This window comes from Moschus berezovskii, chromosome 15 (genome assembly GCF_049115385.1).
Source record: "Moschus berezovskii isolate FMDL1 chromosome 15, NW_MosBer_1.0, whole genome shotgun sequence".
NCBI lineage: Eukaryota > Metazoa > Chordata > Mammalia > Artiodactyla > Moschidae > Moschus > Moschus berezovskii.
In genome coordinates this window covers 58,640,482-58,653,167 of record NC_142474.1, presented here as the reverse complement: position 1 = coordinate 58,653,167, position 12,686 = coordinate 58,640,482, and the positions used below count along the sequence as shown (strand labels likewise).

Below are 12,686 nucleotides of genomic sequence, written 5' to 3'. Positions count from 1 at the left end.
GAAGGAAGAAGATGCTTTTAGTATTTGATGGTCAGTTGTACAGTAAAAACCTAATCTAACATTAGGTGTAATTTTATCAATGGCTCTGTGATGCTTCCAGTATTATTCAGGAATAAGGTTTTATCAGTAGATAACAGGCTGTATTTTGTCATGGTCCAGGCTCAACCTGGTCCATGCAGTTCACAAGTTCAAAGTGCCCATTCCATGAAGCAAATGCAGAATGCAGGGGTTCGGGTCCTAAAGTTCAGGCACTCTGTGAAACAAGACACAGAGGAGTCAGGAGAAAGTTGAGGAGCAGAGATGTTAGGAAGAGCTCCGTGTATGGATTTCACATTACAGTAGGGGTTATTAGCTGGCTGAAATGCTGCATCCCCCATCACTCTGAATCTGCTCTTATTCTGGCAGGATGAGCTGAAGAAACTCTACGCCCAGTTGGAAATCTATAAGAGGAAGAAGATGATCACGAATAATCCCCACCTTCAGAAAAAGCGGTGCTCCAAGAAGGGCTTAGGCCGTTCCATCATGAGGCGGATCACCGAGATCCCAGAGACGGTCAGCCGGCAGTGCTCCAAGGAGGACAAGGATGCTGGGGAGCATGGCTCAGCTAAGGGGTCCAGTGCAGGCAGGAAGAACCCCCAGGAGGCTGCGGGTGGCACTGGGAAGCCCAAGGAGGAGTCCCTGCGGAACCGGGTCTTCTCGCTCAAGAAATCGCATAGCACCTATGAGCATGTGAGGGAGCAACCAGGTGGCCCGGGCAGCCCACCCACCCAGAGCCGGGAGGAGGAGGAGGCTACAGACAACTCTGTGCTGGGGTCTCCGGCAGGAGCGAACCGACCCCGACCCCTGCAAGAGGACAGCCAGGCCGTGTCCACTGAGTCCATGCCTCTGGTGTGTAAGTCGGCCAGCGCCCACAACCTCAGCTCGGAGAAGAAGCCCGGGCCCACCCGCACGTCAGTATTACAGAAGTCACTCAGCGTCATTGCCAGTGCCAAGGAGAAAACGCTTGGATTGGCTGGGAAAACCCAGGCAGCCTGCGTGGAGGAGAGGGCCAAAGCCCAGAAAGCTCTTCCCAGAGAGAAAGAGACAAATAGAAAATACTCCAATTCAGATAACACAGAGACGCAAGACTCTGTCCCCCCAAACTCCAGTCATTCTGAGGAGCCAAGAAAACCCCAGAAATTGGGGATTATGAAGCAACAAAGAGCCAACCCCCCCACTGCCAATTCAGACCTGAGCCCAGGCGTCACCCAGATGAAGGACAACTTTGACATTGGGGAAGTGTGCCCCTGGGAGATCTATGACCTGGTCCCTGGGCCTGGGCCTTTGGAATCGAAAGTTCAAAAGCACGTATCAATTGCAGCTTCTGAAATGGAGAAAAACCCAACTTTTTCCTTAAAGGAGAAATCTCATCCCAAGCCTAAGGCAGCTGACCTGTGTCAGCAGTCCAATCCGAAGAGCGTAGACAAGGCCGAGGTGTGTCCTTGGGAGAGCCAAGGTCAGTCCCTCTTTGAAGAGGAGAAGTATTTGATGTCCAAGACTCAGGTTCCTCTGGGAAGAGCTCAAGGTGAGAACAGTGGCCAGCATTGTGCAACCGGTGTATGTGCTGGGCAGTGTGAAGAACTGCCTCCCAAAGCTGCAGCATCAAAAGTGGAGAATGAAAACCTCAACCAACTAGGAGAGCAGGAGAAAAAGACATCTTCCTCTGAGCGAAACGTGCCTGACTCCCATAACTCAAGTAATAACTTTCAGCCACCTTCAATGTCACGAGCTGAGGTGTGTCCCTGGGAGTTTGAGACCCCAGATAAACCAAATGCTGAAAGAAGTGTAGCTTTCCCTGCCTCTTCTACTTTAAGTGCAAATAAGATAGCAGGGCCTCGCAAGTAAGAGGTCTGGGGTACTTTTAAAGTGTAGCATCCCCAGAAAGAAAAGGAGAAGGAAGAAATGCTGAATTTGATATAAGACAGAAGATACAAGGATCAGAAATACCCATGGAGTATTGGTCAGTCGGGGGAAATGGGAAAGACAGGGATGGAAGAGGGTGTAGGGAGACTGGCTTCAGTGAAGAAGTTAGACTGGCCAGGAAAGTCTTTCCCCAGGGCACACTGATAAAATCCTTCTACGTTAGTGTGTTTGGGGGAAGTAGACTTCAGTGTCTGCCCCTGATCAATACATATCCTTGGGACTTGGAAGATCCCAAGCAAGGCAAACCAGAAGACACAGAAGAGGTACAAGATTTTGCAAAGGAGAAGAAGGTATTGATGTCTATGCCCCAAATTCTAAGTAGCTGACTAAAAAGAACCTACTTTACCTATTTAACCTTGATAGCACTGCTAACTTAATGCATCCAAAAATCCCTTTTATATTAATGATGGCTCTCATTTTCTTATCAATGTCTGTTTCAGTACCTTGTTGTGTCTCATATTCAAGCATTCCAGATTGTATAATTTTTGCAAATAACTTTGATATTATGTGACACAACACGTTTATGCAATCAGCTGCTACTCAATTGTTATTGCAACTTACAGAAATACCCGCTATCTATCAACTTTAGTTGATTCTTGAAGTACAGTAAGCTTTCTTTGGCTTGGGAAGCCAAAATTGTTATGATAAAAAACCTTTTAGTTTGGGCTGTGATTTATATATTGTGAATTTGGATTTGACTCTATGATTTCACATCATGGTTTGTTATACTGTCTTCATCAGGGTCTTTTTTTAAATACAAGTTGAGTGAGTTGTTTTGCACTTTTCCTGTGAGGACGCAGAAGCTTTATTAATATTGGAGATCAAGTGGTCCTTCTTAGTCACATGTCTCAATAAGTTAAGGACAACTTATCTATTGTTTGTTCAAAGTCAGAGATAGATATCGCCTTCATTCCAATTAATTGTCCCTTTTAACTCTTAACAGTATTTCATACTTAGCAGCATTTCGTAAGGAAGGAAGACGCTAAGAGTGAGAAAAATATACTGTGCATTATTATTACCATTGGAAAGGGAAGCCTCTAGGAATGACAAGAGAATTCCTGGACTTCAGAGCCAGGGAATTTGCCTTGATAACAAAGACAGAAAGGAAGCTCCCATTAGCACTTTCAAGGGATTATATTTTTAAAGAGAGAAAATTATTATAGCATCAAGATCATAATATGGATATATTTTTATTATGCATACTAAATATATAATATTTTAAATTACCTTAAACTACTTATTCTCATAAACTCTTATTCATTACTTCAGGCAGGGGTAGAACTTGCTGGCTCGAATCCCAAAGAAGTTTATAACCAGAGCTACTCAAAGCCTATGAGGCAATGTGGGCTCTTCTTTCTTCAAAGCCCTGGAAAACTTCCAAGTCCTGCAGATGGCCTAGGTGAGCTACCAGGCTCAACATTTCATATGTCAGGTTTATTTGCAAGGCGAAACAGCCCCCACCTCCCAAAGCATACTTCATAAAATGCATTGCTTTCCACACTGATCACCTGGCATGGAAATCCAAAGCTGCTGATTTAGCCCTACTGGTGTGATCATGCAAAGAGATTCCATCAAACAAAGCTCAGTCTCATTTTATTTTAAGATGAATCACTTGAAAATAGAACCCTGACTTCCTTTCTCTCACACTAAAGTACCATGGCTTGTTCGGCTAGGATATTCACAGCCAAAGTAACTGTTTTTTCATTTTTCTGAGCAGCAAGGAGAAACATGCTAGGGGGATAGAAGAGAAAAGGGAATCCAAAAGTGGATACAGGGCTGTTCTTATGAGTACTACACTCAGTGGAAGAAGAAAACCAGAAATTCTTCTTATTCATCATCAGAATTTTCTCAGTGATTTGTCTTCAGGGTTAACAGGCATTTCCCCATTTTGCAAAGCTGTGCGTAGATCTTCCTCACCCATTTGCTTGCTTCGTGCATTACTCAGGATGGTGGGGTAGGTTTGAAGAGATAATAGAAATTCCATTTGTTTGTGCTTTCTTCATGCATTTCCTTCTCCCTTCCCTTTTCAATCAAAGCCTATCTACTTGGTGACCTTGGAATATGACTTCAAGGTACCAAGTTGTGAATTTAGTTTGGAGCATCCAGACCCACCTACTTTTTTCACTTATGTCCAAGATCTGTTAGCACTTTATTGACTTTTTCAGAAATAAGCAGTCAGGCATCAGTGACTTTTCATTGCACTTCAGGATGACCCTGCTAGAGATGTGGCCTAAAGAAGACTTGCCAGGTTCTACCTTAGTACAGCCCATAGATTCTCCTCCACCAGCATCAATTGACGAGAGCACCTGGGGCATTCCCCTAGTCTTTCACTGCTATTACTTATGACCAAGAGAAGCTTAAACCTGCAACCCTTAAGGTTATTTTCCCAGATTGATAACAGTAAGCAAGTGAAGAAACTCTATGAAGTTCACAAACATTTGCTAGGTTGTCCTTCTCAGTGCATGTTCAGGCTGCATCCTGTCCTTGTTTTTAAGCCAGGGTTTATAAATAAGTAGATTTATACCAATCTTAATAGAACTGTATATTTTATGCAAGAGTTCGACGCTTTACGACTTGAATTATAACCCAGCCCACTGTAAACTTTGGTGGCCATATGGATTTGACACTTGACAGTTCTCTTGTATTTGCTTCCTAGGTTTCTGCATGCAAGTAATGACAGGTAGGACTGAAAAAACACTGCCTTTTGACTTCTAGCATTTAGCAACCCAGAGTTGTAGAGTCAATAAAGCTGTCAGTCTCTTCACTTAATCTGTGGTTCTTCTGAAACTATTATCTGGAACCTGCAGCATCTCATCATAAAATATTTGGTAAATTTATGTTGTGATGTGTTACCGCATGTAAATACTTATAACTCCTCTGCAATAAAACATATTTATATGAAAGCGATTTTGGGTGATTTGTGTGTTCATCTATCAAAAGTCAAATGTATTTCACCTCACTGACTTTAGGAGGAATTTTGTATATCTTGGGCTTTGGTACACTTATGCACATGTATCCCCACCTTACCTACCTGTAGGAATGTATGATTAGCCAAATGTGGCCTCAGACCTGTGGGTAATCATTTGGAGCCAATAATGCCTGTTAAGACTAATGGTTTTGATTTAAGAACACTCTTGCCAAATGGAAACTAATTCAGATAATCTTTAAAAATGTTTTTAAAGATTTTTTTTTAATGTGGCCCATTTTTAAAGTTTTTATTGAATTTGTTATATTTAATATTGCTTCCATTTTTATGTTTTGGTTTTTTGGCCACAAGGCAGCTGGGATCTTAACTCCTCACATGTAGGATCTTGGCTCCGCAGCCGGGGATCGAACCCATACCCACTACAGTGGAAGTACAGAGTTTTAACCCTAGGACCACCAAAAGTCCCTCAACTGCCTTTTTTTAAATTGAGGTATGGTTGATTCATAATGTTGTGTTAGTTTCTGCTTTACGGCAAAGTGATATATCTATATATTTATATATATATCTACATGTAGATATATATGGGCTTCCCTGGTGACTCAGTGATAAAGAATCTGCCTGTAATGCAGGAGACACAGGAGTCCTGGGTTCAATCCCTGGGTCAGGAAGATCCCCTGGAGAAGGGAATGGTAACCCACTCCAGTATTCTTGCCTGGAGAATCCCATGGAGAGAGGAGCCTGGCGGGCTACAGTCCAGGGGGTCTCAAGAGTCGGACATGACTGAGCATGTGCACAGAGCCAGAAATAGATAAGTTCAGTCGCTCAGTTGTGTCCGACTCTTTGCAGCTCCCTGGACTGCAGCACGCCAGGCCTCCCTCATCATCACCAACTGCCAGAGCTTACTCAAACTCATGTCCATCACGTCAGTGATGCCATCCAACCATCTCATTCTCCATCGTCCCCTTCTCCTCCCTCCTTCAATCTTTCCCAGCATCAGGGTCTTTTCCAATGAGTCAGTTCTTCCCATCAGGTGGCCAAAGGATTGGAGTTTCAGCTTCAGCATCAGTCCTTACAGTGAATATTCAGGACTGATTTCCTTTAGGATTGACTGGTTGGATCTCCTTACAGCCCAAGGGACTCTCAAGAGTCTTCTCCAACACCACAGTTCAAAGCATCAATCTTCAGCCCTCAGCTTTCTTTATAGTCCAACTCTCACATCCACATATTACTACTGGAAAAACCCATAGCTTTGACTAGACGGACCTTTGTTGGCAAAGCAATGTCTCCACTTTTTAACATGTTGTCTAGGTTGGTCATAACTTTCCTTCCAAGGAGCATATATCTTTTAATTTCATGGCTTCAGTCACCATCTGCAGTGATTTTGGAGCCCCCAAAAATACTCTCACTGTTTCCATTGTTTCCCCATCTATTTGCCATGAAGTGATGAGACTGGATGCCATGATCTTAGTGTTCTGAATGCTGAGATTTAAGCCAACTTTTTCACTCTCCTCTTTCACTTTCATCATGAAGCTCTTTAGTTCTTCTCTTTCTGCCATAAGGGTGGTGTCATCTGCGTATCTGAGCTTATTGATATTTCTCCCGGCAATCTTGATTCCAGCTTGTGCTTCATCGACTCTGGCATTTCACATAATGTACTCTGCATATCAGTTAAATAATCAGGGTGATAATATACAGCCCTGACGTACACCTTTCCCGATTTGGAACCAGTCTATTTGTCCCTGTCCTATTCTAACTGTTGCTTCTTGACCTGAATACAGATTTCTCAGGAGGCAGTTCAGGTAGTCTGGTATTCCTATCTCTTTAAGAATTTTCCACAATTTGTTGTGATCCTCACAGTCAAAGGCTTTGGCATAATCAATAAAGCAAAAATAGATGTTTTTATGGAACTCTCTCACTTTTTCAATGATACAGTGTACGTTGGCAATTTGATCTCTGGTTCCTCTGCCTTTTCTAAATCCAGCTTGAACATCTGGAAGTTCAAGTTTCACGTATTGTTGAAGCCTGGCTTGGAGAATTTTGAGCATTACTTTGCTAGCCTGTGAGATGAGTACAATTGTGTGGTACAGAAATAGATAATATACATATTATAATATTATTTTTCATATTCTTTTCAACTATGGTTTATTACAGGATACTGAATATATTTCCCTGTTCAGCTACCTTTTTAAATTTACCCAACAAACATACCAGGCCATCTGCTAAGTAGTGATGATGATCTTCAAATGAACAAGAGCTCTAATAACACTCAGATCCATAAGAATATCCCAGTCCCTGCTATGGTAATACACAGGAGAGTGTGCCTAAGTCTTGGAGCCAAGCCTGGTTTAATGGGGAGGCAATATTCACCAGGCTGAAATTCTGCAAAGTCATCAGGTATAAAAGGAAAGAATTAAGGCTAGAAAAGTAATGGTGCACAACCTTGCTCACCTTGCTTCAGATTAACTACCATTGTATCCGTTAGTACTGGGAACTCTCAAAAAACTTAAAGTGGGGTGTAATCAAGTCACATATTAGAAGGGATAGTTAGGGAGTCTGAGATTGACATGGACACTCTGCTATATTTAAAGTGGATAATCGACAAGGACCTACTATATAGCACAGGGAACTCTGCTCAGTGTTATGTGGCAGCCTGGATGGGAGGGGAATTTAGGGGAGAATGCATGTATATGTATATTTGAGTCCCTTTGCTGTTCACCTGAAACTGTCCCAACATTGTTAATTGGCTATATCAAATACAAAATGTTTTTTTAAAAATTTAAAAGGAAGAAATTATTTGCTCCCCCATTGATAGGGAGCAGCCCAGAAATGTCCTGAAGTGGGACGAGACTAGAGGCAGATGGATCAGTTAGACTGTTATGAGAGTTGAGGGCCTAAGGAGGAGAGGAAAAAAAAATTGGTTATTTCATCAAGATAGCATCTTCAAGTGGGTTTGGTGGTGGTGGTTTAGTCATTAAGTCGTGTCTGACTCTTTGCAACCCCATGGAATGTAGTCTGTCAGGCTTCTCTGTCCGTGGGATTTTCCAGGCAAGAACACTGGAGTGGGTTGCCATTTCCTTCTCCAGGGGATCTTCCCCATCTGGGATCAAACCTGGATTTCCTGCATTGCAGGTGGATTCTTTACCAACTGAACTACCAGGGAAGTCATTCCAATGGGTTTATGGTTATATTATAGGAAGCTCAAAAAATTAGAGTAATTAGATATGTCGAGTACAAATGTTCTTTCTAAGTTTGTTGACATTTTGGATAATTTCAAATGTTTTCAAAGCCCTCTCTGAAGATCAGTGAACCTCAGTATCCTCTGCTCATGAGAAAATCTAGATGCCAGGTTCATGCTACAGGAAACCTTGACACTGAACTGGGCTGGGAAAGGAGCACAGGGCTTGCCTGCTGCTGCTGCTGCTGCTGCTAAGTCGCTTCAGTCGTGTCTGACTCTGTGTGACCCCATAGACGGCAGCCCACCAGGCTCCCCCGTCCCTGGGATTCTCCAGGCAAGAATACTGGAGTGGGTTGCCATTTCCTTCTCCAATGCATGAAAGTGAAAATTGAAAGTGAAGTCGTTCAGTCGTGTCCAACTCCTAGTGACCCCATGGACTTCAGCCGACCAGGCTCCTCCGTCCATGGGATTTTCCAGGCAAGAGTACTGGAGTGGGTTGCCATTGCCTTCTCCCTAGATGGAGACAAATTCCTGCCTGGACATTGCAGGCTCTGAAGCAGCTCCAGAAAGAAGCAGGTGTGGCAGGCGGTCAGGAGAGGGAACTGGATCCACCCTCTGCCTGGATCACCTTTCCTTTAAATGGCTCCTGTGTGGCCTTTTCCTATCTCTGTACACCCTTGTGTGTATTCTGTATATGCTGGCTAGTTACATGTAGGATCAGTGGTTTCAGGTCTTCATGTGTTATATGGTATATGTTATACAGTATATACTATATACTATATGCATATGTTGCCTGTGCTGGGTTTTCTTTGCTGCACATGGGCTTTCTCTAGTTGAGGCAAACATGGGCTGCTCTCTAGTTGCGGTGTGTGGGCTTTTCATTGTGATGGTTTCTCTTGTTGCAGAACATGGGCTCTAGGGAGCTCAGGTTTCAATAGCTGTGGCTCGCAGGCTCTAGAGCATAGACTCACTAATTGTGCTTGGGCTTAGTTGCCCCACAGCAAATGAAATCTTCCCAGACTAGGGATCAAATCCGTGTCCTCTGCCTTGGTAGGTGGGTTCTTAACCACTGGGCCACCAGGGAAGTCCAGGTTTCAGGTCTTTGGATGATTCTAAAGAGCTTAAGACAAAAGCCATCGGGGATTAACAAGTCATGGATGTCAAGTCTACTTATGTGATAAGGAAGAAAGAGCCTTTTACAGTGTTTATTGGAAGTGCTTAGTTGATGGCTGTATTATTTTTCTTATACACCATGATAGTCTTGACTTTTTTTTGTTCTAAATTTAGAAACTTTTTGTTTAAAAAACTTATCCAAGAGGACTATTCCTATCACAGACTTAACTTTGTCACCAAAGAGGAATCATGTCAAACTCTTGTTCTAAAGCAATGTAAGTTAGTTAAGATTTTCTTTATTATTATAGCATAATCCATCCTTTCCCCTTTGAATAGTTATCAGGACAGAAATGTCTTTCTAATTTTGTTTATTTTCTCTTTAAACATGTGTTTCTTGGAAAGTACAAGGGAACACTTGGAATGCATTGTATGTTTTAATTCAGTATTAACCGGTCAGAAGGCAGATAATGGAGGATCTGAATTGGTTTTCAGTTTCTCTTTCTTTCTCTGCAATGCAAATATAATACTTTGCCAGAAATAAAACTCTGTGATGGAAAGAAAATGGAAAAGGAGGGATAAATATAGGAATAGTCTGTGTTATACAACCATCGTATTCCTAGAAAGAAAAATAACTTAAATATGAAAATAGCAAGTTCATGACAGATTTTATAGAACATACTTCCATTTCCGTCCAAACAGCAATAGAAAAGGGAGGAAATACCCTCTTTAAGAGCAAGATTGTAAGCCCAGTTTTGCCCCCAATATACCATGGCATTTTATTCCTTCATGCATTTTTAGTCTTGCTATTTCAGTTCAGTTCACTTACCCAGTTGTGTCCGACTCTTTGCAACCCCATGTACTGCAGCATGCCAGGCTTCCCTGTCCATCACCAACTCCTGGAGTTTACTCAAACTCAGGTCCATTGAGTTGGTGATAGCATCCAGCTCATCCTCTGGCATCCCCTTCTCCTCCCTCCCTCAATCTTTCCCAGCATCAGGGTCTTTTCCAATGAGTCAGTTGTTCCCATCAGGTGGCCAAAGGATTGGAGTTTCAGCTTCAGCATCAGTCCTTACAGTGAATATTCAGGACTGATTTCCTTTAGGATTGACTGGCTGGATCTCCTTGCAGTCCAAGGAACTCTCAAGAGTCTTCTCCAACACCACAGTTCAAAAGCATCAGTTCTTCAGCCCTCAGCTTTCTTTATGGTCCAACTCTCACATCTATATATTACTACCGGAAAAAAACATAGCCTTGATTAGACAGACCTTTGTTGGCAAAGTAATGTCTCTGCTTTTTAATATGCTGTCCAGGTTAGTCATAGTTTTTCTTCCAAGAAGCAAGTGTTGTTTAATTTCATGGCTTCAGTCACCATCTGCAGTGATTTTTGGAAACCCCGAAAATAAAATCTCCCACTGTTTCCACTGTTTCCACATCTATTTGCCATGAAGTGATGGGACTGGATTCCATGATCTTACTTTTCTGAATATTTAGTTTGAAGCCAAATTTTTCACTCTCCTCATTCACTTTCATTAAGAGGCTCTTTAGTTCTTCTTCGCTTTCTGCCATAAGGGTGGTGTCATCTGCATATCTGTGCTTATTGATAATATTCCCAGCAATCTTGATTCCAGCTTGTTCTTTATCCAGTCCAGCATTTCGCATGATGTACTCTGCATATATGTTAAATAAGCAGGGTGACAATATACAGCTTTGACGTATTCCTTTCCCAATTTGGAACCAGTCTATTGTTCCATGTCCGGTTCTAACTGTTGCTTCTTGACCTGCATACAGATTTCTCAGGAGGCAGGTAAGGTGGTCTGGTATTCTTATCTCTTTAAGAATTTTGGACATGAGTTTGTTGTGATCCACACAAAGTAATCAATAAAGCAGAAGTAGATGTTTTTATGGAACTCTCGCTTTTTCAATGATCCAGTGGATGTTGGTAATTTGATCTCTGGTTCCTCTGCCTTTTCTAAATCCAGCATGAACATCTCGAAGTTCATGGTTGATGTACTGTTGAAACCTGTCTTCGGGAATTTTGAGCATTACTTTGCTAGTATGTGAGATGAGTGCAAAATTGCGGTAGTTTGAACATTCTTTGGCCTTGCCCTTCTTTGAGATTGGAATGAAAACCAACGTTTCCAGTCCTGTGGCCACTGTTGAGTTTTCCAAATTTGCTGGCATATTGAGTGCAGCACTTTCACAGCATCATCTTTTAGGATTTGACATAGCTCAACTGGAATTCCATCACCTCCACTAGCTTCGTTCATAGTGATGCTTCCTAAGGCCCACTTGACTTCGCATTCCAGGATGTCTGGCTCTAGGTGAGTGATCACACCATCATGGTTATCTGGGTCATAAGATCTTTTTTGTATAGTTCTTCTGTGTATTCTTGCCCCCTCTTCTTAACATCTTCTGCTTCTGTTAGGTCCATACCATTTCTGTCCTTTATTGTGCCCGTCTTTGCATGAAATGTTCCTTTGGTATCTCTAATTTTCTTGAAGAGATCTCTAGTCTTTCCCATTCTATTATTTGCCTCTATTTCTTTGCATTGATCACTAAGGAAGGCTTTCTTATCTCTCCTTGCTATTCTTTGGAACTCTATATTCAGATGCTTATATCTTTCCTTGTCTCCTTTGCCTTTCACTTCTCTTCTTTTCTCAGCTATTTTTAAGGCCTCCTCAGACAAACATTTTGCCTTTTTGCATTCCTTTTTCTTGGGGATGGTCTTGATCACTGCAACCTGTACAATGTCACAAACTTCCATCCATAGTTCTTCACGCACTCTATCTATCAGATCTAATCCCTTGAATCTATTTGTCATTTCTACTGTATAATCATAACGGATTTGATTTAGGTCATACCTGAATGGTCTAGTGGTTTTCCCTGCTTTCTTCAATTTCAGTCTGAATTTGGCAATAAGGAGTTCATGATCTGAGCCACAGTCAGCTCCCGGTCTTATTTTTGCTGACTGTATAGAGCTTCTCCACCTTTGGTTACAAATAATATTATCAATCTGATTTTGGTAGTGACCATCTGGTGATGTCCATGTGTAGAGTCTTCTCTTGTGTTGCTGGAAGAGGGAGTTTGCTATGACCAGTGTGTTCTCTTGGCAAAACTGTTAGCCTTTTCCCTGCCTCACTTTGTACTTCAAGGCCAAATTTGCATGTGCTCCAGGTATCTCTTGTCATCCTACTTTTGCATTCCAGTCCTCTGTAATGTAAAGGACATCCTTTTTGGGTGTTAGTTCTAGAAGGTCTTGTAGATCTTCATAGAACCATTCAACTTCAGCTTCTGCATTACTGGTTGGGGCATAGACATGGATTACTGTGATATTGAATGGTTTGGCTTGGAAACGAATAGAGATCATTCTGTCTCTATGATTGCATCCAAGTACTGCATTTCGGACTCTTTTGTTGACTATAAGGGCTACTCCATTTCTTCTAAGGGATTCTTGTCCACAGTAGTAGATATCATGGTCATCTGAGTTAAATTTACCCATTCTGGTCCATT

The 12,686-nt window shown here is 42.1% G+C and overlaps 1 protein-coding gene across 1 annotated transcript in view; it reads left to right on the top strand.

Annotated features, from left to right (window-relative positions):
- GPR158 (G protein-coupled receptor 158) overlaps positions 1 to 4,862 on the top strand; it is a 548,344-nt gene extending 543,482 nt beyond the window's left edge. Inside the window, exon 14 of the mRNA XM_055428550.2 lies at positions 406 to 4,862. Within this exon, the coding sequence (XP_055284525.2) occupies positions 406 to 1,884 (1,479 nt within the window). The 3' untranslated portion in view covers positions 1,885 to 4,862. The remainder of the gene's footprint in view (positions 1 to 405) is intronic.
- The last annotated feature ends 7,824 nt before the right edge of the window (positions 4,863 to 12,686 follow it).